The sequence below is a fragment of the Pristis pectinata genome, chromosome 27 (genome assembly GCF_009764475.1).
Source record: "Pristis pectinata isolate sPriPec2 chromosome 27, sPriPec2.1.pri, whole genome shotgun sequence".
In the NCBI taxonomy this organism is placed as follows: Eukaryota; Metazoa; Chordata; class Chondrichthyes; order Rhinopristiformes; family Pristidae; genus Pristis; species Pristis pectinata.
In genome coordinates, this window is record NC_067431.1 from 1,699,583 (window position 1) to 1,723,718 (window position 24,136).

The window sequence follows — 24,136 nt, forward strand, 5'->3', positions numbered from 1 at the left end:
TGGTGCATCACATAACTAAGGCTGTAGATAGGGCTTTAAATTAAATAGTAGGAGGGTGGGTTCAACAGATTGGAAAAGTATGGATAAAATAAAGGGGAAGGAGAGTGCTGGAGAGGTTACTGAGGTCTCCAGAATAAAAAACAAAAGAGAAAGTTTAGAAAGGGATAAGAAATTAACTTCAGGCAACATGGAGACAAATTTGAGAAGCGTAGTGAATACAGGACTGAAGGTGTTGTATTTGAAATCAGGTAGATGAGCTTATAGCGCAGTAAAAATTTGGCAGGTACGACGTTGTGGGCATCACAGAGTCATGGTTGAACGAAGATCACAGCTGGGAGCTAAACACCCAAGGATACACATCTTCTTAAAAAGACAGGCAGGCGGGTAGAGAGGGTGGGGTGGCTCTGTTGGAAAAAATGAAATGAAATCCTTAACAAGAAGTGACATTGGATCAGAAGATGTAGAATCCTTGTGGGTAGAATTAAGAAACTGCAAGGGTGAAAAGACCCTGCTGGGAGTTATATACAGGCCTCCGAATAGTAGCCAGGATGTGTGGTACAAATTACAACAGGAGATAGAAAAGGCATTTAAAAGAGGCAATGTACGGTGGTCATGGGGGATTTCAAGATACAGGCAGACTGGGAAAATCAGGTTGGTACTGGATCCCAAGAGAAGAAATTTGTAGAATGCCTACGAGATGGCTTTTTAGAGCAGTTTGTGGTCGAGCCCACGAGGGAAATGGCAATTCTGGATTTGGTGTTGTGCAATGAACCAGATTTGATTGGGGAGCTTAAGGTAAAGGAACCCTTAGGAGGCAGTGATCATAATATGATAGAATTCACCCTGCAGTTTGAGAGGGAGAAGCTAAAATTGGATGTATCGGTATTACAGTTGAGTAAAGGCAACTACAGAGGCATGAGAGAGGAGCTGGCCAAAGCTGATTGGAAGGGGACCTGAGCAGGGGTGATGGTAGAGCAGCAATGGCAGGAGTTTCTGGGAGTAATTTGGAAAACACAGGATCATTTCTTCCCAAAGCAGCAGCAGCAGCAGCAGCATTCTAAAGGGAGGATGAGGCAACCATGGCTGACAAGTCAAAGACAGCATAAAAGCAAACGAGAGGGCATACAATATAGCAAAAGTTAGTGGGAAGCTAGAGGATTGGGAAGCTTTTAAAAACCAACAGAAGGCAACTAGACAAGCATTAAGGAGAGAAAAGATGAAATATGAAGGTAAGCTAGCCAACAATATAAAAGAGGATACCAAAGGTTTTTTCAGATATATAAGGAGGCAAGAGTGGACATCGGACCGCTGGAAAATGACGCTGGGGAGGAGTATTGGGGAACGGAGAAACGGCAGACGAACTGAATAAGTATTTTGCGTCAGTCTTCACTGTGGAAGACACCAGCAATATGCCAGAAATTCAAGAGAATTAGGGGCAGAAGTGAGTGCAGTCGGTATTACCAAGGAGCAGGTGCTTAGGAAGCTGAAAGGTCTGAAGGTGGATAAGTCACCTGGACCGGGTGGACTCCACCCCAGTGTTCTGAAAGAGGTAGCTGAAGAGATTGTGGAGTGATCTTTCAAGAATCACTAGAGTTGGGAATAGTTCCAGAGGACTGGAAAATCGCAAATGTCGCTCCCCTCTTAAAGAAGGGAAGGAGGCAAAAGACAGGAAATTATAGGCTGGCTAGCCTGACCTCAGTGGTTGGTAAGATATTAGAAACCATTAGAGTCAGATATTAGAGTCAGGGTACTTGGAAGCACATGATAAAATAGGCCAAAGTCAGCATGGTTTCCTTAAGGGGAGATCTTGCCTGACAAATCTGTTAGAATTCTTTGAGGAAGTAACAGGCAGGATAGACAAAGGAGAGTCAGTGGATATTGTTTACTTGGATTTTCAGAAGGCCTTTGACAAGGTGCCGCACATGAGGCTGCTAAACAAGGTAGGAGCCCATGGTATTACAGGAAAGGTACCAACATGGATAGAAGATTGGCTGACTGGCAGAAGGCAAAGAGTGGGAATAAAGGGGGCCTTTTCTGGTTGGCTGATGGTGACTAGTGGTGTTCCTCAGGGGTCGGTGTGGGGTCCGCTACTTTTCATATGTAAATGATCTGGAGGACGGAATTGAGGGCTTTGTGGCCAAGTTTGCGGATGATACAATTATAGGTGGGGGGGGCAGGTAGTATTGAGGAAGCAGGGAGTCTACAGAAGGACATGGACAGGTTGGGAGAATGGGCAAAGAATTGGCAGATAGAATACAGTGTAGGGAAGTGTACGGTCATGCACTTTGGTAAAAGGAATAAAGGCATAGACTATCTTCTAAACGGGGAGTGAATTCAGAAATCGGAGGTGCAAAGGGATGTGGGAGTCCTAGTGCAGGATTCCCTAAAGGTTAACTTGCAGGTTGAATCGGTAGTATGGAAGGCAAATGTATTGTTAGCATTCATTTCAAGAGGACTAGACTATAAAAGCAAGGATGTAATGCTGAGGTTTTATAAGGTGTTGGTCAGACCACATTTGGAGTATTGTGAGCAGTTTTGGGCCCATATCTAAGGAAGGATATGCTGGCATTGGAGAGGGTCCAGAAGGAGGTTTACGAGAATGATCCCGGGGATGAAAAGGTTAACATATGAGGAGCATTTGATGGCTCTGGACCTGTACTCGCTGGGGTTTAGAAGGATCGGGGGGCTGTCATTGAAACCTACTGTATATTGAAAGGCCTGGGCAGAGTGGACTTGGAGAGGATGTTTCCAGTAGTGGGAGAGTCTAGGACCAGAGGGCACAGCCTCAGAATAAAAGGACATCCCTTTAGAACTGAGATGAGGAGGAATTTCTTCAGCCATAGGGTGGTGAACCTGTGGAATTCATTTCCACAGATGGGTGTGGAGGCCAAGGCATTGGATATATTTAAAGCAGAGGTTGATAGGTTCTTGATTACTAAGGGCGCCAAAGAGAGAAGGCTGGAGAATGGGGTTGAGAGGGAATAATAAATCAGCCCGGATTGAATGGCCAAGGAGACTCGATGGGCCGAATGGCCTAATTCTGCTCCTATGTCTTATGGCCTCATGTGGACCCAAGCTGCTCACATTCTTTCAACAGCACCTCTGCTTTGCTCCTACTCATGTCACTGGTTCTTACAACGGACCATGACAACTGGAGCCTCCCCTCCTTCTTCAAGATCCTCTTCAGCCCTGAGGAGATGTCCTTAACCCTGGCACCAAATACACACTGGTGACTGCAGGAAACAGTACCTATCCCCTAACTACACTACATTCCTCTACACTCCTCTAACCCGAATGGCCCCCTTGTACCACGGTGCTGTGGTTAGTTTTTGTTCATTTACATAGGCTGTAAAAACCTTTCACCTGTTGACCAAGTGCGAGGGCTGAGGCTCCTCCAACCCCACCTTCTCGATCCTCACTCGTAGTCACCACCCCTTGTCCCTCCCCACTGAACATCTCTGGACTCCTGTGATAAAAACTGAAGGTAAATGTAGCAAAAATGAAAGAACTAATGATTGAACAGATGAAATCAAGGCCACTGAAACAGTGACTTTAGCAGAACAATACACAATATTTTATTTAAATTTCCCTTATACACAGAGGATTGGCTCCCAGCTCCCATTAAATTAATGTCATTATTTACATGCAGCAGATTCCGGGCTGACCCTACTACACTCCCTGGCCTCCACTGGAACCAATGGCAGTGTCCCACAGCGCCAGGACACAGTGAAGAATGAAAGAACTTTTTGTGTTACTCGTTTCTCAAGAAAGACATGGTTCTTGCTCGTGTGCCGATCTGGTCTCCTTCTCCTCAGCCTCGATTTCCTCTGTTGTGGGGATGGAGTTTTTCTTTGGCCTCCCCTTGGGTTTGGTTGGAGCCTCTTGGCCTCCTTTCAGCACCTGCATTGAAGAAATGGGTTAAAGCATCCGGCAAGTGATGGTTGAGGTCAAAGGTAATGTGGGGAGATCCAAAACCCACCTAAACACGTCCCGGGCAAAAATCCAAAGCACAGAGGAACAGGCAGACAGGTGGGGCACATCTGGCCCATTCATCTGGACTCAGGTGGACATGATATCTGTATTACATCCTGATAACCAGTGCCATTTGCCCTGCTCACATTACCTCCCGGTCTAACTGTGGGGAATGAGCACACCTAAAGAGAACCAGCAGCTCTTAAATATTGGCGGAAGTGTGGATGCAATAATTTGAGAGAAAATGGCTGACAAGATCGAGGAGATACCAAGCGTCCCAATGCTGCCTTGACGGTGATGAGGGACCGTGATGAGGAGGAAACTCTCCCATCAACAACAGAAGGACTGCTGGACCAACTGCACCACAGACACAGCAGGATCGACTTGTTCAGATGAGAAGACTCCTCAGAGAATCATAGAATCGTACAGCAGAGAAACGGGCCCTCTCAGCCCACCTTGTCTGTGCTGACCATGATGCCTATCTACACTAAACCAATTGGCCTCCATCAGGCCCATATCCCTGAACCCTTTTCTGATCCAAGTACCTGTCCAAATGCCTTTTCGTTGTTGTAACTGTACCTGCCTCCACCATCTCTTCTGTCAGCTTGTTCCAGACATTCACCATCTCTGTGTGGAAAAAATTACCCCTCAGATCTCCAATAAATTTCTCTCCTCTCTCTTTCAACCTGTGCCCTCCAGTTCTGGACTTGCCTGTCCTGGGAAAAAGACTCTGATGACCTACCCTATCCACAGCCCACATCATGTTATAAACCTCAATAAGGTTCTGCCGCCACCTCCTACATTCCAGTGAGAATAAGCCCAGCTTATCCAACCTCTCTGTATAACTACAGCTCTGCATCCTAGGGAAGACCTACCGCTCACTGCGACATCACCCGCCCCATCACTTGGCAGACTCGCCATCAACACCTGCCTTCTCCGTGACTCATGGCACCATACTTCACCCCCTCAACCTCACACATCACTGAAGCAGCCTTATCTCTCATCTCACCCACAGCTATTGCACCAGGAGAGACACATCCTCCAGCACCACTGTCTCACGGGGAAGGTCACTCACTATCCAGGATAACAGGCTGCTGCTGAAAGTGGAAGTAGAAGATCACTCCCTTTAGCTCCTTCAGAGAGGTTGTTCTGGCTCTTGTGGGTTGGGATTGAGTCAAAGCCATGGAGGAGATCCTCATGTGGTGGAGAATAAGTAGAGGACAAAGATGGTGGGGCTGCTGTTAACCAGGGATAACAGAGCTAAGTGAGACAGATGGGCTCTGACAGTCACCAGTTCCTCCCCTCCGCTCTCTGCTCCACCACCTCCTGCTCTGGTTGCCCCATTGCCTGTAAGTGCCAGATGGAAGCAGCAGGATGTATTGATTTTCTTATACAAACTCAAGGATTCTTCACTTGTCCTGGGCAGGCACACGTGCAGGAAGTGTGTGCTGGTGGGACGTGCCCTTCCTCGAGGCTGAGAAAAAGGTAGAATGCATGTTTCTAGAGGGGGTCAGTGCGGTGCTGGCCGGCAGGGAGCGGACGATGGAGGACCAGGTGAGTAGTGAAGGACTTCTTACCCGCTAACTGGTATTCAGCTCCGAATACTCACGGGCAGAGCCATGATTCCAGAGAGGTGCAGAAGGTATCGAGTAGTGATAATGGTGTCTTCAATAACCCCATTACAGATTTGTGCAGGAATAGTGTACGGGGAAGAATCTCAGATGGATTCAGAAGAACTTTCTTTTTGAGGGCATTTCCTGCCCAACGAGGGTTTGCTGGATTTCATTCTGAAGAATAAGCTGAATCAGTGGGGAAATACTGTCGGAACAGTGTCGGAATTTATTTCTCCCACCCCAACTCAGGGAGTCTGATGAACCTTCACCACACTCACTTCATCTCAACAATATTCTTCCTCAGAGATGGAGACCAGACCTGTACAGTTGGAGCAAGATGTTCCTACTCTAGCGCCAGAGGCCATCATCATCCGTTTGCCTTCCATGTCGAATTAATTGTGTTAAACTCTGCGTTGTGACACTGCCAGTCAGAGGTCACCGTCCCCCCCCCCGGCCCCCTTCAAACAGGTTGCCTCCTCCAGGACCCTCCCCCATCAATATTAATGCCACTCCCTGCGGGGTCTCAGTGCCCAGGGCCCAAACTCCCCTCCCGGGTGGACCAGTGGCATCCCTGCCCATTCCAGGGACCCTGGGTCCACACAGCTCCACGTGGCACTGGCAGCTCCCACATTGGATGGGACACCCACAGTGAATGGGACAGTCCCAGATCACTGCCAGACACCAGAGAGTCACCAGCCCAGGCCAGTAAACAAAGGGGAAGTCCCATCCAACCCCAGCAGGGTAAGTGTCCCGGGGCATAGGCAGGGCAGACGGTCGAGGCTTTGTGGGGCAGTGGGCGGTCTCAGCTGCCCGCTGACCTCCCGATGACCCGCTGCATCATCCAGTGGGACCGAAACCTCCCAATGACCAGCAAGGGAATCTCTGGGACCGGCCAGTTCCAGCATTGCCCGTCTCTGGGCATCGCTGGACACCTGGCTTCAGATCAATGGGAGAGCTGCCCTGAGCTGGCAGCCACCAGTCCGGCCCTGACTGTCCTCCCCCTGGGCTCAGCCTCCTGGTCCGGCCCTGACTGGAGGGGAGCACTGCAGCACAGGTTTCATCAAGTCCGGGGTCCGGCCCACAGTTGGGGTAAGAATCCGTGCGGGCTGCAGCATCAGTGCGAGCGGCCACACTGAGCAGTCCCGGCCTTTCTCTCCCCTTCCCCCTCCCGCTCCACATGTGGGACCCGGGCACTTTACTGCTTTAAATCAAACAAAACCCAGTGAATGCAGGAAGCCCTCAGCAGGTCAGGCCAGCATCTGTGGAAAGAGAAACAGGGAACTTTTCAAGTCCGAGACCCTTCCGTTAGAACTGGAAGAGAGCAAAACAGGGAGTAACTGTGCAGGCGCGCGACATCAGTCGTTAGCGCACGCACAGTTTAAAAAGATCGCCATATCCAGTGGGCAGCGTCGGAGCAGGCAGCTGAGTGAGAGGGAGCAGAGTGTTTTGGGCTTTGGCTCAAGGGGCTTTGGCATAAAGGGGCAAGGCAGGTGAGTAGCTGGTAGGTAAAGGTAAGGTTTACCTGTTACCTGTTATAAATTTTTAAGTAGGAAAAAACTAGGTGGGGGAGAAAAAATGAATTGGTTCAGATGGAGGACGTGGTGGTGTGCTGCAGCTGCTTGATCTGGGAGCTCGTGGACCTTGCTGCGGTCCACAACGGTCACATCTGCAGTAAGTGCTTGAGGCTGGAGGAACTTCGGCTCGAACTTGATGAGCTGGAGTTGCAGCTTCAAACACTGCGCAGCGTCAGGGAGGGGGAGAGTTATGTAGATGCTGTACATCAGGAGACGGTCACCCCTCTTAAAGCAGGTACTTCTGGAGTCCAGGAAGTAGATAGAAGGGTGACTGTCAGGGGAGGGAAAAGGAAAAAGAAAATGAACAGGCAGATAGAGCAGAGGAGCCCGGAGGCTGTTCCCCTCAGTAACAGGTTTTCCGCTTTGGAGGCTGTTGAGGGGGATGACCTGCAGGGCTCAAGCAGCAGTAGCCAGGTCTCTGGCACTGGGACTGGTCCTGCTGCTCAGAAGGGAAGGGAGGAGAGATGAGGGCAGTAGTGATAGGGGACTCGATAGGGAAACAGATAGGAGGTTCTGTGGAAGTGAGCATGAATCCCGGATGGTATGTTGCCTCCCAGGTGCCAGGGTCCGGGATATCACTGATCGGGTCCACAGGATTCCAGAGCGGGATGGAGAACAGCCAGAAGTCGTGGTTCATGTTGGTACCAATGACATAGGTAGGAAGAGGGATGAGGACCTGAAAAGTGAGTTTAGGGAGCTAGGCAGAAGGCTGAAGAACAGGACCACAAGGGTAGCGATCTCAGGATTGCTGCCAGTGCCACACGATAGTGAAGGTAGGAATAGGAGGAGACGGCAAATAAATGCGTGGCTGAGAAGTTGGTGCAGGAGGGAAGGTTTTAGAATTTTGGATTATTGGGATCTCTTCTGAGGAAGGTGGGACCTGTACAGACAGGACGGGTTACACCCGAACCTGAGTGGGGCCAGTATCCTTGCAGCTAGGTTTGCAAGGGTGGTTCAGGAGGGTTTAAACTAGTTTGCGAGGGACATGGGAACCAGAGGGGTAGGTCAGAGGAAGAAAGGGATGGGGAAAAGTCAGATCTAACAAGTAGAGAGGTTTTGAGGAAGGAGAAGCAGAGTACAGGCTATAAAAGTAGTAAGGTGGATGGGCTAAAGTGCATTTACTTAAATGCGAGAAGCATAAGGAATAAGGGAGATGAACTGAGAGCTTGGATAAGTACATGGGACTACGATATTGTGCCTATTACAGAGACATGGCTGACATCGGGGCAGGAATGGATATTGAATATTCCTGGTTTTCAGTGTTTTAAAAGGGATAGGAAGTGGGGGAGAAGAGGAGGAGGGGTGGCGATACTGGTCAGGGACACTGTTACAGCTGCAGAAAGGGTGGATAATGTAGAAGAATCCTCTCTAGAGTCAATATGGGTGGAAGTTAGGAACAGGAAAGGAGCAGTTACTCTACTGGGAGTATTCTATAGGCCCCCGGTAGCAGCAGGGATATCGAGGAGCAGATTGGGAGGCAGATTTTTGGAAAGACGCAAAAATAACAGGGTTGTTATCATGGGAGACTTCAACTTCCCAAATATTGATTGGCACCTGCTTAGTGCCAAAGGTTTAGAAGGGGCGGAGTTTGTTAAGTGTGTCCAGGACACATTCCTGACACAGTATGTTGACAGGCCGACTAGAGGGAATGCCATATTAGATCTAGTTTTAGGTAATGAACCAGGTCAGGTGACAGATCTCTCGGTGGGTGAGCATTTGGGGGGCAGTGACCATTGCTCCATAACCTTTAGAATTGTCATGGACAGGGATAGGAGCAAAGAGGACAAGAAGATATTTAATTGGGGAAAGCTGAATTATGAGGCTATAAGGCGAGAAATTGAGAGTGTAAATTGGGATGACATTTTTGAAGGGAAATGTACTATGGAGATGTGGTCAATGTTCAGGGATCTGTTGCAGGATGTTAGGGATAAATTTGTCCCGGTGAGGCAGAGAAGGAATGGCAGGGTGAAGGAACAATGGGTGACGAGAGAGGTGGAACAACTAGTTAGGAAGAAGAAGGCAGCATAGATAAGGTGTAAGCAGCAAGGATCAGACAGGGCTCGTGAGGAATATAGGGTAGCAAGGAAGGAACTTAAGAAGGGGCTGAGGAGAGCAAGAAGGGGACATGAAAAGGCTTTGGCAAGTAGGGTTAAGGAGAATCCCAAGGCTTTTTTCTTGTACTTGAAGAGCAGAAGGATGGCTAGAGTAAAGGTAGGTCCGATTAAAGACAAAGGTGGGAAGATGTGCCTGGAAGCTGTGGAAGTGGGTCAGTTTCTCAGTGAATACTTCAGTATTCACCAAGGAGAAGGGTCTTGATGATGCTGAGGACAGTGTTGGTAAGGTTAATGTTCTAGAGTATGTAGATATCAAGAGAGAGGACGTGTTGGAGCTGTTAGAAAATATTAGGTCAGTTAAGTCCCCGGGGCCTGACAGGATATTCTCCAGGCTGCTTTGTGAGGCGAGGGAGGAGATTGCTGAAATGTTAGCTAGAATCTTTGAGTCCTCATTGTCCACAGGAATGGTACCGGAGGACTAGAGGGTGGTGAATGTTGTCCCCTTATTCAAAAAAGGTAGTAGGGATAGTCCAGGGAATTACAGACCAGTGACCCTTACATCGGTGGTGGGTAAGCTGTTAGAAAGGATTCTATGAGCATTTACAGAATCATGGACTGATTAGGGACAGCCAGCATGGCTTTGTGAAGGGAAGATCTTGTCTCACAAGCCTGATAGGGTTCTTTGAGTAGGTGACCAGGAAGATTGATGAGGGTAGTGCAGTAGATGTGGTCTACATGGATTTTAGTAAGGCATTTGACAAGGTTCCACATGGCAGGCTTCTTCAGAAGGTCAGAGGCCAAGGGGCCCAGGGATGCTTGGCCATGTGGATTCAGAATTGGCTTGCCTGTAGAAAGCATAGGGTTGTGGTGGAGGGAGTGCATTCGGATTGGAGGCCTGTGACTAGTGGTGTCCCATAGGGATCAGTTCTGGGACCTCTACTTTTTGTGATATTTATTAATGACTTAGATGAGGGGTTGGAAGGGTGGGTTAGCAAGTTTGCAGATGACACTAGGATTGGTGGTGTTGTGGACAGTGTGAAGGGCTGTCAAAGCTTACAGAGGGATATTGATAGGATGCAGAGCTGGGCTGAGAGGTGGCAGATGGAGTTCAATCTGGAGAAGTGTGAGGTGGTACACTTTGGAAGGACAAACTCTAAGGCGGAGTACAAGGTTAATGGCAGGATTCTGGGCAGTGTGGAGGAGCAGAGGGATCTGGGGGTCCATATCTACAGATCCCTGAAAGCTGCCTTACAGGTGGATAGGGTAGTTAAGAAAGCTTATGGGATGTTCATAAGTCGTAGGATCGAGTTTAAGAGCTGCAAAGTAATGATGCAGCTTTACAAAACTCTGGTTAGGCCACACTTAGAGTACTGTGTCCAGTTCTGGTCGCCTCATTATAGGAAGGATGTGGAGGCGTTGGAGAGGGTGCAGAGGAGATTTACCAGGATGCTGCCTGGATTAGAGAGTATGGATTATGAGGAAAGACTAAAAGAGCTAGGGCTTTACTCATTGGAGAGAAGGAGGATGAGGGGAGACATGATAGAGGTATACAAAATATTGAGAGGAATAGATAGAGTGAACAGCCAGCGCTTCTTTCCCAGGGCACCAATGCTCAATACAAGAGGGCATGGCTTTAAAGTAATGGGTAGGAAGTTTTAGGGAGATGTCAGAGGGAAGTATTTCACATAGAGAGTGGTTGGTGCATGGAATGCGCTGCCTGGGGTGGTGGTGAAGGCTGATATGTTGGTCAAGTTCAAGAGATTGTTAGATAAGCACATGGAGGAATTTAAGATAGAGGGATATGTGGGAGGAAGGGGTTAGATGGTCTTAGGAGTGGTTTGAAGTTTGGCACAACATGGTGGGCCGAAGGGCCTGTATTGTGCTGTATTGTTCTATGGTTCTATGGTTCTATGGACTGTCCTCCTCCTGGGCTCAGCCTCCTGGTCCGGCCAGGTCTGTACTCCCCCTGGGCTCAGATACCCAGTCTGGTCCAGACACCAGCATCTGCAGCAGGTTCTGTCCGTGTTCTGGGTTCTGGTGACCACGCCCCATCCCTCAGTAACCAGGGAAGGAGCCGCTGCTCTCCCCCCCACCCCGAGCTCACCGCTCACCACACCTCGCCATGTGAATGCCCCGCTGTGCGGGCGTCAGGCAAGGTGAGTCACCTTCCATGCCGCCTGTAGCAGTGTGGTCCATCCCCACCCCTCTGGCCCGGACTGTCCGCAGGATGGTGCAGACAGCCTCTGGACGCTGAGCTCCACTTCTGGACGGTCCCAAAGTGGCTTCAAACTTAGAGCTGAGTTCGGAAGTTTAATCCCCCCTTTCACTGGACTCCAGGAGACCCCTTCCACTTCCTCTCCTTTCATCAACCAATGAGGTTGTGAGAGGGGAATGAAGCTGACAGTGTGTCTGGGACATGGCACAGAGGTCCATGCACGCAGGGCCCACTTGCTGGTCGGTGTTCTGGGCTGCATACCAGGGCGAGAGGGAACTAGGGGTCATTTGAACTGTCTGGTGACATTGTGATTTCCAGGCATCAGATCCCCTATCCCTAATCCCTGCCAATCCCAGGATTTCCCAAGACTCTCCCCCTGAAGATAGGGTGAGGCCAGGGCAAGTGAACTTTGCTCAGGAATTCTCCTCTCATTCTTCTAAAGTCTAGCGTGCCCTGTCCCGCTCTCCTCAATCTCTCCTCGTGACAAACCCACCATCCCTGGAACCAGTCCAGTGAATCTTCGTTGTAATCCCTCCATGGCAAGTACATCCTTTCTCAGGTAAGGACACTGGAACTGTACTGAATATTTCAAGTGCAGTCTCACTTTCTCTGTAGCTGTGACACTTTACTCTGCACCCTGTATTGTTTTACCCTGTACTACCTCAATGCACTGTGTAATGAATTGATCTGTACAATCGGTATGCAAGACAAGTTTTTCACTGTACCTCAGCACAAGTGACAATAATAAACCAACTCCAATTCACCACACAGAAAGAGGCCCTTCAGCCCACCATGTTCTTGCCAACCTTTCTGCCCATCTATCCCATGTGTCCTCACTGGGTCTGTATCCTTCTATCCCTTGAGTGTCTAAATATCTCATAAACGTAGGAATTATATCTGATTTCACCACCTCCCTCTGGCTGTGAGTTTGTATCAGTCACTCTCTGTGTAAAACACTTCAAACCCCCTTTAAAACTCCTTTTCTTCACCTGTGTTGCCACTTTCAGGAAACTATGGACTTGAACCCCAAGTTCATCTCTCTGTTCATCAACACTCCTTAGCTCGCTACTATTTACTGTATATGCCCTACTCCTATTTGACTTCCCAAAATGCATCACCTCACACTTGTCGGGATTAAATTCCATCTGCCAACGTTCTGCTCAACTTTCCATCTGATCGATCTCTTGTTGTAGCCCTAGGCAATCTTCTTCACAATCCACAACATCACCAACTTTTTTTGTCATCTGTAAACTTACCAATCATACCTCCTGAATTCACATCCAAGTCGATATATTATCACAGACAACAGGGGTCCCAGCACCCATCCCTAGAGTTTATGGAGCAACACACACAAAATGCAGGAAGAACTCAGCAGGTCAGGCAGCATCCATGGAGGGAAACAAACAGTCGACTTATTGGGTCGAGACCCTTCATCAGGACTGGAAAGGAAAAGGGCAGAAGCCAAAAGGTGGGGGAGGGGGAGGGGGAGGATCACACGCTAGTAGGTGATAGATGAGTCCAGGTGAGGGGGGAAGGTAGGTGGGTGGGGCAGGGGGGAGATGTAAGAAGCTGAGAGGTGATGGGTAGAAGGGGCAAAGGGCTGAAGAAGAAAGAATCCGGTAGGAGAGGGCAGTGGACCATGGAATAAAGGGAAGGAGATGGGGAATAGATGGGCAGGTCATGAGGGTTAGTGGGGGGTGGGGGGGGGGGGTAAGAAGGGAGGAGTTACCAGAAGTTAGAGAAATCGATGTTGAGGCCATCAGGTTGGAGACAACCAAGGCAGAATATGAGGTGCTGTTCTTCCAACCTGTACCTGGCCTCAACCTGGCAGTAGAGGAGGCCGTGGATAGACATGTCACTATGGGATTGGGATGTGGAATTGGAGTGGGTGGCCATCAGGAGATCCTTGCTTTTGTGGCGGACGTAGCGAAGGTGATTGATGAAGTGGTCACCCAATCTGCGTCGGGTCTCACCGATGTAGAGGAGGCCGCACTGGGAGCACTGGATGCAATAAATAACACTGTCGGATTCACAGGTGAAGCGCTGCCTCACCTGGAAGGACTGTCTAGGGCCCTGAATGGTGGTGAGGGAGGAGGGGTAGAGACAGGTGTAGCACTTAGTGCGGTCGCAGGGATAAGTGCCGTGAGGGTCATCAGTGGGGAGGGACAAGGGAGTCGCAGAGAAAGCGATCCCTGTGGAAAGCAGAGGGGGGAGGGGAAGATGTGCCTGGTGGTGGGATCCCGTTGGAGGCGGCAGAAGTTGCAGAGAATTATGCATTGGATGTGGAAGCTCGTAGGGTGATAGGTGAGGACAAGGGGAACCTTGTCCCTGTTATGTCGAGGGGGAAATGGCGTGAAGGCAAACGCATGGGAAATGGAGGGGATGCGGGTGAGGGCAGCATTGATGATGCTGGAAGGGAAACCACGGTCACTGAAAAAAGAGGACATCTGGGATGTCCTAGAATGGAAAGCCTCATCATGGGGACAGATGCGGCGGACGCAGAGGAACTGAGAGAAGGGATAGCACCCTTCAAAGTGACTGTGTGGGAAGAGATGTAGTCAAGGTAATTGTGGGAGTGAGTGGGTTTGTAGAAGATATCTGTGGTTAATCTGTCTCCGGAGATGGAGACAGAGAGATCCAGAAAGGGGAGAGAGGTGTCGGAGACGGACTGAGTGAATTTGAGGGCAGGGTGGAAGTTGAAGGCAAAGTTGATGAAATTGATGAGCTCAGCACGGGTGCAGGAAGCAGCCCCAGTGCAGTCGTCAGTGTAGCGGAGAAAGAGTTGGGGAGCGTTACCCGTGTAGGTTTGGAACTTGGACTGTTCCACGTAGCCGACGAAAAGGCCGGCATAGCTGGGGCCCGTGTGAGTGCCCATGGCTACACCTTTGGTCTGGAGAAAGTGGGAGGAACCGAAAGAGAAGTTGTTGAGGGTGAGCACCAGTTCTGCCAGACAGAGGAGGGTGGTGGTGGAGGGGAACTGGTTGGGTCTGTTGTTGAGAAAGAAGCAAAAAGCCTTAGGGCCCTCCTGATGGGGGAATATGATGGGATAGAGTTTATGGAGTTAGATACTGAGATCTGGATCTGTTTATACTAGAGTGAGAAAATTCAGATATCTTCGAAATCATAATGAACAAAGATAATACAGATATTAACAACATTGTAAACATGGACAAATGGGTACACTAAAAATAAACAGCGCATTTTAAGATAAAGTTTAGGAGCACGTCTAGTTAATTTGATAACGGTGTTTTCCTCAAAGTACTGTGGTGTCTATGAAACAGAGGAACAATATATCCAACAACTGCAAAAAAATGTAAAGTTTAACACATTCCAGCACAAGTAATTAGTTGAAGTTATTATTTATTGTCATTCAGTAACTTGTATCTTCTTGCCTCTTAAGAAAACAGCAATTACAGCAAATTCCAGTCAGCTTCATCATTCATCAATTGGGCATGGGATGTTACAACAGAACCTGGGTACTTCTTCTCCTCTTAGACTCACAGAATTGTCCAGTACAGAAACAGGCCCTTCGGCCCACCTCATCCATTCTGACCGTGATGCTGATCTACACTGATCCCATTCACCTGCATTAGGTCCATATCGCTCTGCACCTTTTCCCGCCCTGTACCTGTCCAAACAGCTTTTAAATGTAATTGTACCTGCCTCACCCACTTCCTCTGGCAGCTCGTTCCAGATAACACCACTCTCTGTGTGGAAAAACCTACCCCTCAGATCTCCTTTAAATGTCTCTGCGCTCACCTTAAACCTGTACTCTTTAGTTCTAGGCTTCCCTGTTCTGGAAAAAGACTCTGCCTATCCTATCTGTGCCTCTCATAATTGTATAAACCCCTCAGCCTCCAACCTTCCAGTGAGGACAAACCCAGCCCATCCAATCTCTCTTTATAACTCCAGCCCTCCATTCCAGGCATCACACTGGTGAGTCTCTTCTGCACTCTCTCTGTTGGTACAACATCCTTTGGGTAATGTGGTGACCACAACTGTACACAGTGCTCCAGATGTTGTCTAACCAATGTTTTGTACAGCTGCAACACGATGCCTGAACTATTGTATTCCGTGTCCTGGTGTATGAAGGCAAGCATACCAAGTGTCTTCTTCACTGTCCTATCCACCTGTGTTGCCACTTTCAGGAAGCTCTGGGCTTGCAGCCCAGGGTCCCCCTGTACATCAACGCTCCTAGGGTCCCACCAGAATTGAATTTCATTCATGTTTACACAAATTTAGAAGCAGTGAGAATGTATTTCACAGCAGAAAAATCTCAGGCTGCATTGTGCATTCTGACCTTTCACTGTCCCCCAGAGCAATTAGCTTTTGCTGGCTGGAATGTTAACAATGAAGGGCAGACTGTTTTAATTAATCAGCTTGACAATAATTTGTCTAGTCATTGCGAGGCCAGCCTTGGATACTCTGCTGTTCACCTCCAACCTTCCCAAGCCCCAGGCTGGGTCACAGACCCCGTTCCTCTCTGGGCTCTCACTTAGCCCTCTCACTACTTGGTGTACCAAAGGAATCTCAGCAGAGTCTAGGGGACGGTGCTTGCCAAAGAGTCAGTCAGTCTTAGAGCAATACAGCATGGATACAGGCCCTTCAGCCCAATCAGTCCATACCCACCACGGTGTCCACCCAGCTAGTCCCAATTTCCAGCATTTGGCCCATATCCCTCTAAGCCCCGCCTTTCCATGTACCTATCCAAGTGCTTCTTAAATGATACTGTTGTACCTGCCTCACCCACTTCCTCTGGCAGCTCGTTCCATATACTCACCACTCTCTGCGTGAAAAAATTGCCCCTCAGGTCTCTTTTAAATCTTTCCCCTCTCACCCTAAACCTATGCCCCCTAGTTTTGGACTCCCCTACCCTGGGGAAAAGACTGTTACCATCCATCTTATCTCTGCCTCTCATAATTTTAAACATTTCTATAAGGTCGCCCCTCATTCTCCTACGTTCCAAGGAATAAGGACCCAGCCTGGCCAACCTCTCCCTATAACTCAGGCCCTCGAGTCCTGGCAACATCCTCGTAAATCTTCTCTGCACTCTTTCCAGTTTAACCACGTCTTTCCTATAACTGGGTGACCAAACCTGTACACAGTACTCCAAGTGCGGCCTCACCAACAACTTATACAACTGCAACATAATGTCCCAACACCTAAACTCAGCCCTGACTGATGAAGGCCAGCATGCTAAACACCTTTTTCACCACCCTGTCTGCCTGTGGCACCACTTTCAACAAATTATGGTCTTGTACTCCTAGGTCCCTCTGTTCCATTACACTCCCTAGCGCCCGACCATTCACAGTATAATTCTGCCACTAGTTTGACTTTCCAAAATGCATCACCTCACACTTATCTGTGTTGAAATCCATTTGCCACTGCTCGGCCCACTTCCCTAACTGATCAAGATCCCCCTGTAATCTACGATAACCTTCACTATCAACAACACCTCCTAATTTTGTATGGTCTGCAAATTCTTGGTCACCTTATGTACCTGTGCTGCTGCCTCAAGGGATCCTTGGACATGTAGACCAAAGTCACACTACACCATGGTACTTCCTGGAGCCTTGCGTTCACTGTGTATATCCTATCCATATTAATCCAACAAAATGCATCACTTCATATTTTTCAGGATTAAATTCCATTTGCCATTCTCCACTCATCTTTCCAATTCATCGATATTGTTCAGCACCCTAAGACTACCCTCCTCACTGACTGGAGCACCACCAACTTTTATGTCATCTGGAAACTTATCAATCACACTCCTACATTCACATCCAAATCACTAATGTACATTACAAACAGCAGGGGGCCCAGCACTGATAACTATGGCACATCACTGGTCACAGACCTTCAGTCACAAAACCCTCAACCCTAAACCCCTGCCTCCAACTGCCAAGCCAATGTCAGATACAATTTGTCAAATTGCCATGGCCTCTTGGACTAGTCTCCCGTGTGGGATATTGTCAAAGGCCTTACTGAAGTTCACATGGACATCAACCACATGCCCCTTATCAAAGCACCTAGTCCCCTCCTCAAATAAATTCTGTCAAATTAGTCAGGCAGATCTCCCCCTAACAAAGCCATGGTGACTAGTCCTGTTCAATCCCTGCCTCCCTAAGTGAAGATTAATCCTATCTTCAGAATATTTTCCAATAACTTCCCGCCACTGATATTAGACTCAGTGACCTTCTCCCTGCTGCACGCCTTGAACAAAAGCTTAGGGTTTGGTGCTCAAAACAGAAAAGCAGAGTATTTTTTTAAGTGGTAGGAGACTGAGTGGTGTTGATGTTGAAAGGGACTCAGTATGTGTGTGTGTGTACAAGTCACTGAATGTCAACATGCAGGTGCAACAAGTGATTAGGAGGTCAAAAGGTACGTTAGCCTCTACGACAAGAGGATTTGATTACAGGACTAAAGGAAATTTACTGCAATTGTACAGGGCATTGGTGAGGCTGCACCAGAGTATTGATCTCTTTACCTAAGGAAGGCTGCACTGTAGCACAGCAGTTAGTGCTGCTGCCTCATTGCTCCAAGAACCGTGGTTCGATCCTAATCTCTGGTGCTATCTTTGTGGAGCTTGCAGACTCTCTCTGTGATAGCATGGAGCTGGTAGGTTAATTAACCAGAGGAGAGGGGATAGGCATGTGAGAGAGAATAAATTGCAGGTTATAAGGAAGCTGTATGCTCATTAGATGCCACAGCGATCATCTCTTTACCTCAGAGAAATGATAGCTGTGGCCTCCAATAAGCATACAGGATGGAAGGCCCGGAAATAACACAGGTGAAAAGGAAAGAATTTGGAACTTTGGAATTCTACAGCAGATGGGATGTCTTCCAGAAAGGTTTAAAGTTCTACACAATCTTAGTGAATAGGAAATGTGTTTCACACAGTAATTTGTAGAATAGACCAGTCAAGAAGCTTCTCCATTGATGCTGTATAGGATGAGACTGAACGGGAAGGTGTTTGATCAGATTCAGTGCGAGGGGACACAGTTGAAAGAATTACTCCTGCCCTTTAGGGTGTGAACAGAAGGTTTTTGGTTCAGAGTCTCCATGTTATTGATGGTTGTCTTTCATTCACAGATGGTCACTTCAACCTGGAGGTGGTTAAGTACAGACAGTTGTGCACAAAATCACAGTATAAACATTACCTGTACTCCCAGCAGCAACATTTTCACAATCTGCTCAAACAGATCCTCGTCTCCCAAAAGGTAGGAGTAACCACACAGTTTGGGTGGGGAAGGTCAGACTGCTAAAGAAGGCTCCCAAGTCAAATCATGTACAACTGCTTTGATTTGAGAAAGGGTCAATGAGGCAGTGTGGATTTTCAAAGGCTGCTTATAAAATTCCATGTAATATACCTATCTGAAAAACTGCCCGAGGAATAACAGTGACCCCAGCAGCTTTGGGATATAACAGAGGGTGGTAATGAATGTTTCTTGGAGGAAAGTGTATAGTGGAGTTCTCCAGACATTGGTCCCAGAACCACTGCTCCTGCAGCTATATATTCATGACTTGGGCTTGTGTAAAGGGCAACATTTCAACATTTTCACATAACACATAACTTGGAAGTGGAATAAACACTGGGGAGAAGGTTGTAGAATTGGCAGAAACAAGGCAAATAGACATCAACCTAGAGAAGTGCAAAGGTGTACATAGTGTTGGGAGAAGAGAGGAGGTAAAATATTAGAAACACTGCATTTCTACAGTGAGTGTAGGAACAGGGGGAATTGGGGGTGTTTTCTTGTCTGAGAGGAGTTTTCTTGTCTTGCTGGACCATACCCCTGCTGATATATGTTATAGAGTCTCCTGATCCTTCTATGGATCAGGACATACTGGCCATTGACCTTGGAGGGAGACCTTTGGACGCTGACCAACTCAGCTAAATTTCGAATGGGTCATTACCACTGTATGGTTTTGCTGGTTTTACAACAGAGAATTATTGGCTCATGTTGAACAATTTTGGACACTTGACTTTTTTAGGGATTTGAGTTCTTCTAATGGCACTGTTCCCTCTGCAGAAACACTATTTAAAGGGGGCCTCTGGGAACAGGTCACATCCCAGCACTGGGAACCAGACCGAGATAAATCTTCATGCAACCCCACAGCACCCCAGCCCACCGACAACCACTCCCGATGACCTCCAGCCTGGCTCCATCACCAGGCTACAATCTCTGCACAGCAAATCTGCCCCAAGGATCCAACTTCCAGGCACACACCCCTAGGTTGCTGATCACTGGCCACCAACCCCCATTCCCCAGGCTTTGAAATCCAGGACCATCCTGGGCCATTCCTTTGCCCCATGTCCCTCGGCTGCAATCTCTGGCTCCCCAACTGCCTTCCTCCCAGCCCAAATCTCCAGGAACCATTTCCAATCACGGCCAGCCCTGACCCCAGCCCGGGATTCAATCCTGGCCCCTCCTGCCAATCCTGTTCTCCAGTAAGTACCCTCAGCCATGGCCCCAGTCAGCCTCTCAACCGCTAGCCCTCTGTCCTTCCCCAACTTTCTGGAACCGGTGCCCGATCCTGACTACTTAGGAAGTGTTCAATAGCCAATCAGTGGCACTTGATTTCAACCTCTGGCACCGTTCAATTCTGCAGCTGCGAAGCCCATTTCTGTAACAGCTCATGCTGTGCTGTGCTGCAACACAGGGTGTGTTCTAACTGCTGATCACTTCTAGACCAGTGAGTCCACAACAAGATTAAAACAACCTTCACTGATTCCGAGCTTTACTCATATTTGGTGAGAATTTTACGATGTTAGGGATTAGTGTATAATAGAATGCATGGATTAGTCTTCTATCCCCGAGATTATCAAAGATTGGGCTGATTGAAATGGTAGTTAAAAGGATTAACAGTCTTGATCAGGTGGATGGAGAGAACATTCCCTCTAGTGGGGAAGTCCAGAACTAAGGGAATTCTAAATGTTGGTCAGGCAGGAAGTTGATTGAAAGCTTCAAAATTGAGATTCTGAACTTTTTTGCTGGGTGTGGGTGTTGTTAAAGGTTACAGAAGCACGGTGTCCGAGAGCTGAGTACAGATCAGCCATCACTCACATGAATGGATTCAAGCCTTTTATATGTATGTGGCTTTCTTCACTGAGAAGTGGTAGGAATGAACTTTCTACCACACAGAGCAGCCGAGGAAAGAGCAATGATGTATTCAGGGAAGATGGATAGATACATGGAGAAAAACTAAACAGTAATATGGTGAAGGATGATAAAGCCACGACCCATGAAACCCACAAATGCTCTAACCTTGGAGCCTGTAGCATAGCCTCTAATCCTCTTTATAAACCAACTCAGCCCTGCTCAGATACTTGCCTGAATCCTACCACATCACCGGTTCTTCAACAGTTGCTGCACTCCATTCAGTCCCCGTGGTTCCACTCACTTGCTCACTGTACAACACCACCAAATCCAACGGTCCATCAAACAGAGTAAATCAACTCACCACCTTCTTCCACTTCATTCTCCGGTTCTGGTACCAGGTTTTCACTTGAAGCTGAGTTAATCCCAGTGACTGTGCCAAATCCAACCTGGAAACCACACAAAACAAATCCCAAATGTCTTTGTATCTTTTGTAAACCCACCTTCTAATGTCATGTCTGTCTTGTGAATTTACCTGCTAATCATTGAGTCAAAGCACAAATTTCTATTATTTCACTGCAATTAACTATGTTCATCTTGCACATCCCTCCTATTCCCAACCTGTTTTCTTTTTGCTTCTGATTTGTTGAATGATTCACTATTTCTTTTAACATTCCTTGATGATTGTATTTAGTGATTTTTTTAAAAAATTCACTTCTTTCTAACCTCCTGACTGTCATTCTCTCCTTATTTAATGCACTGACTATCTGTATGACTAAAAGGCCAGCGGAAGCAGAGTCTTTGGAAACCTTTAAGGCAGAGGTGGATAAGCCAGGTGGTGAAAGAATACGTCGGGTAGGCGGAGATGTGAAGTTGTTACAATCAGATCAGCCGTGACCTTCTTGAATAGCACAGCACGTTTGAGGGGCCTAATTTGCATCTTTCTTTTTAGTTTCAGCTTTAGACTTGTTGTTTGTTGTGCATTTGGAGTATTGTGAACAATTTTGGGCCCGTGCCTAAGGAAGGATATGCTGGCCCTAGAGTGGGTCCAGAGGGGGTACGCAAGAACGATCCTGGAGATGAAAGGGTTAATGTATGAGCAGTGTTTGATGGCTCTGGGCCTGTACTCGATGGAGTTCAGGAGGATGGGGGAGGTGGGGGGGATCTCATTGAAACCTACCAGATATTGAAAGGCCTGGATAGAGTGGACATGGAGAGGATGTTTCCATCAGTGGGAGAGTCTAGGACCAGAGGGCACAGCCTCAGAATAAAGGGACGTCCCTATAGAACTGAGATGAGGAGGAATTTCTTCAGCCAGAGGGTGGTGAATCTGTGGAATTTATTGCCACAGACGGCTGTGGAGGCCAAATTATTGGGTGTATTTAAGGCAGAGATTGATAGGTTCTTGATTGATAGCATTAAAGGTTACGGGGGAAGGCAGGAGAATGGAGTTGATAATAAAAAAAATCAGCCACAATTGAATGGCGGAGCAGACTTGATGGGCCGAATGGCCTAATTCTGCTCCTATGTCTTATGGTCTTATAGTCTTTATTCCTTCAGTTACATCTAATTAAGTGGAATATATATCTCCTAAACACTACCAGTCACTTTTACAATACTTATCACTGCTTTCCTCTCACTTCGAACCCAGTTTATCTTCCATACTTTTATTCTTACTCACTTTAATATTTAAAAAGTAATAAAGAGTTTTGAGATGATCTAAAGAGCCAAGGAGTACTCATTGAACCACTTGCTGAATGATTAAGAATATGCTTTGGAAGGAAGTGAAGCAACACCTGTTTGTGTCTCCTTATTTGGAAGGAAGTTACTAAAATAAGCTGACACAATGCTAGCACCCAAGGGAGAAAAGAGTGTTTAGTGATTAATTACACAGAAGTCAAGCCTGCTGGTCCATCTCTTACATAATTTTAAAGGTTGCTCATTAGTCCAGAAGAACGCGGTTCTGCTGTGGATTCACACGTAGGTTCCTCCTGCAGGTGGTCATTATCACTGATTCCGGAGTCTGCATTTCAACTCCATCGGAAAACATGAGCCATAGAACAAATCCTAGCTCTACAGTACATGTCCACGTACCACACGACAGAGGTACAGAGTACAAGACACTGCGGGCAACTGAAACAAAACTAGATGCTGGAAATCTGAAATAAAAGCAGAAAACGCCAAAAATATTCAGCAAGTCAGGCAGTGTCTGCAGAGAGAGAAACAGAGTTTAAGGTTCAAGCCTGGCCTGCCGCGTTATTTCAGTATTTTCTGTTTCTGCTTTATTTTCTGTTTGACGAATGGCAAGCATTGAGACAGAAGCAAAATCCAACAGGAAGAAACCCAATGGAGGACATTGGGAGTTCAGGCAAGAGGTAAGAGCAGCACCCAGGAGAGCTAGTACTTCTTCCTTTCCTCACTCAGTCCAGCATGACTGAGTCCAGCGGTCAACCTGAGGATAGTCAGTGACAGAGAGCAGAGAGAAGGTGACTGTATACAATAGCAGGGACAGCTGGGGAATCAGCTTCCTCGGTTGTGGAGCTCTGGTGTTTGATCTAAGGGAACAATGGCATCCAATCTTTCTTGCTGCCAATAGTGAGTGTCAAATCCACAGAAGAAAACCAAGCAGTCACTATGGTGTGTGCACACCCCAGTCCACTATAGTCCCAGCTCTTCTCTTAACTGAAACTCAGTCCACCACCGTGTGCAGTCAAGGTGAAGGAAATGGATGAAAAGAGCATGTCAGTGGGCTTCACTGCCTTGCTGCTAAGCCTGAGCTCAGCTTTATTGCGCAGGAATTGCAGAACGAGCAATGTTAAGCAGTAGGGTGGGACCCAATTGTGAAGTCCTGCAATATCTTTCAAACTCATCAGACTTGAAACACCAGCATAATTGAAAACGGTAATTTAAAAATTAAGAAGGCAAGTTATCTGCAGCCAATTTTGAAAGAGGTCTGGCATTTCAAAAATGGTCAATGTTAAAGACATAATAAGAAACAAACTGTTAAAAGAACTCAGCAGGTCAGGCAGCATCTGTGGAGGCAGAGGGATGGTCAACGTTTTGGGTCGAGACCCTGCATCAGGACTCAGATACATTAAATGGGAACCTACATCAAGTAGTGTGGGAACTGGATGAGAAATTCATGCAATGGGTACTTTGTACCACTGAAGGATAATACCTATCTCATATTGTCTCCTTTAGTCCCATTCCCAATTCAGACTGTCAGGCTATGTTTGTACTTGTCTGTACACGAATTTATGTTAATTCATACGTTGGATGTGACTGTGGCTGGCAGTGCCAGGATTAATTACCCATTCAAATTGCCCTCTGGTGAAAGTCCATCCACACTGCTGTAGCTTGGGATCTTCCAGGATTTTGATCATGTGACAACAGTCAGGCATTTCCAGCACAGGATTATTTGCAACTTGGATGGGACTGGGAGAAGGTACATGCCATGGTCTTAACCTGCCGGGTACAGGTTTTGGGTTTGGGAGGTGCTGTCAAGGAATCATTGAAAGTTGCTGCAGTGTACTTTGTACACACAGTGGACATAATGTCCCAGTGGTGAGGGAAACAAAGTTTGAAGATAGTAGAGGGAATACCAATCAAA

At 47.5% G+C, this 24,136-nt stretch overlaps 1 protein-coding gene across 1 annotated transcript in view; it reads right to left on the bottom strand.

Annotated features, from left to right (window-relative positions):
- Positions 1–3,551: 3,551 nt before the first annotated feature.
- barx2 (BARX homeobox 2) overlaps positions 3,552–24,136 on the bottom strand; it is a 42,011-nt gene continuing 21,426 nt past the window's right edge. Inside the window, exons 3-4 of the mRNA XM_052039964.1 lie at positions 20,891–20,975; positions 3,552–3,900 (exon numbers count right to left, since the gene is read on the bottom strand). Coding sequence (XP_051895924.1) covers positions 3,763–3,900; positions 20,891–20,975 — 223 coding nt within the window. The 3' untranslated portion in view covers positions 3,552–3,762. The remainder of the gene's footprint in view (positions 3,901–20,890; positions 20,976–24,136) is intronic.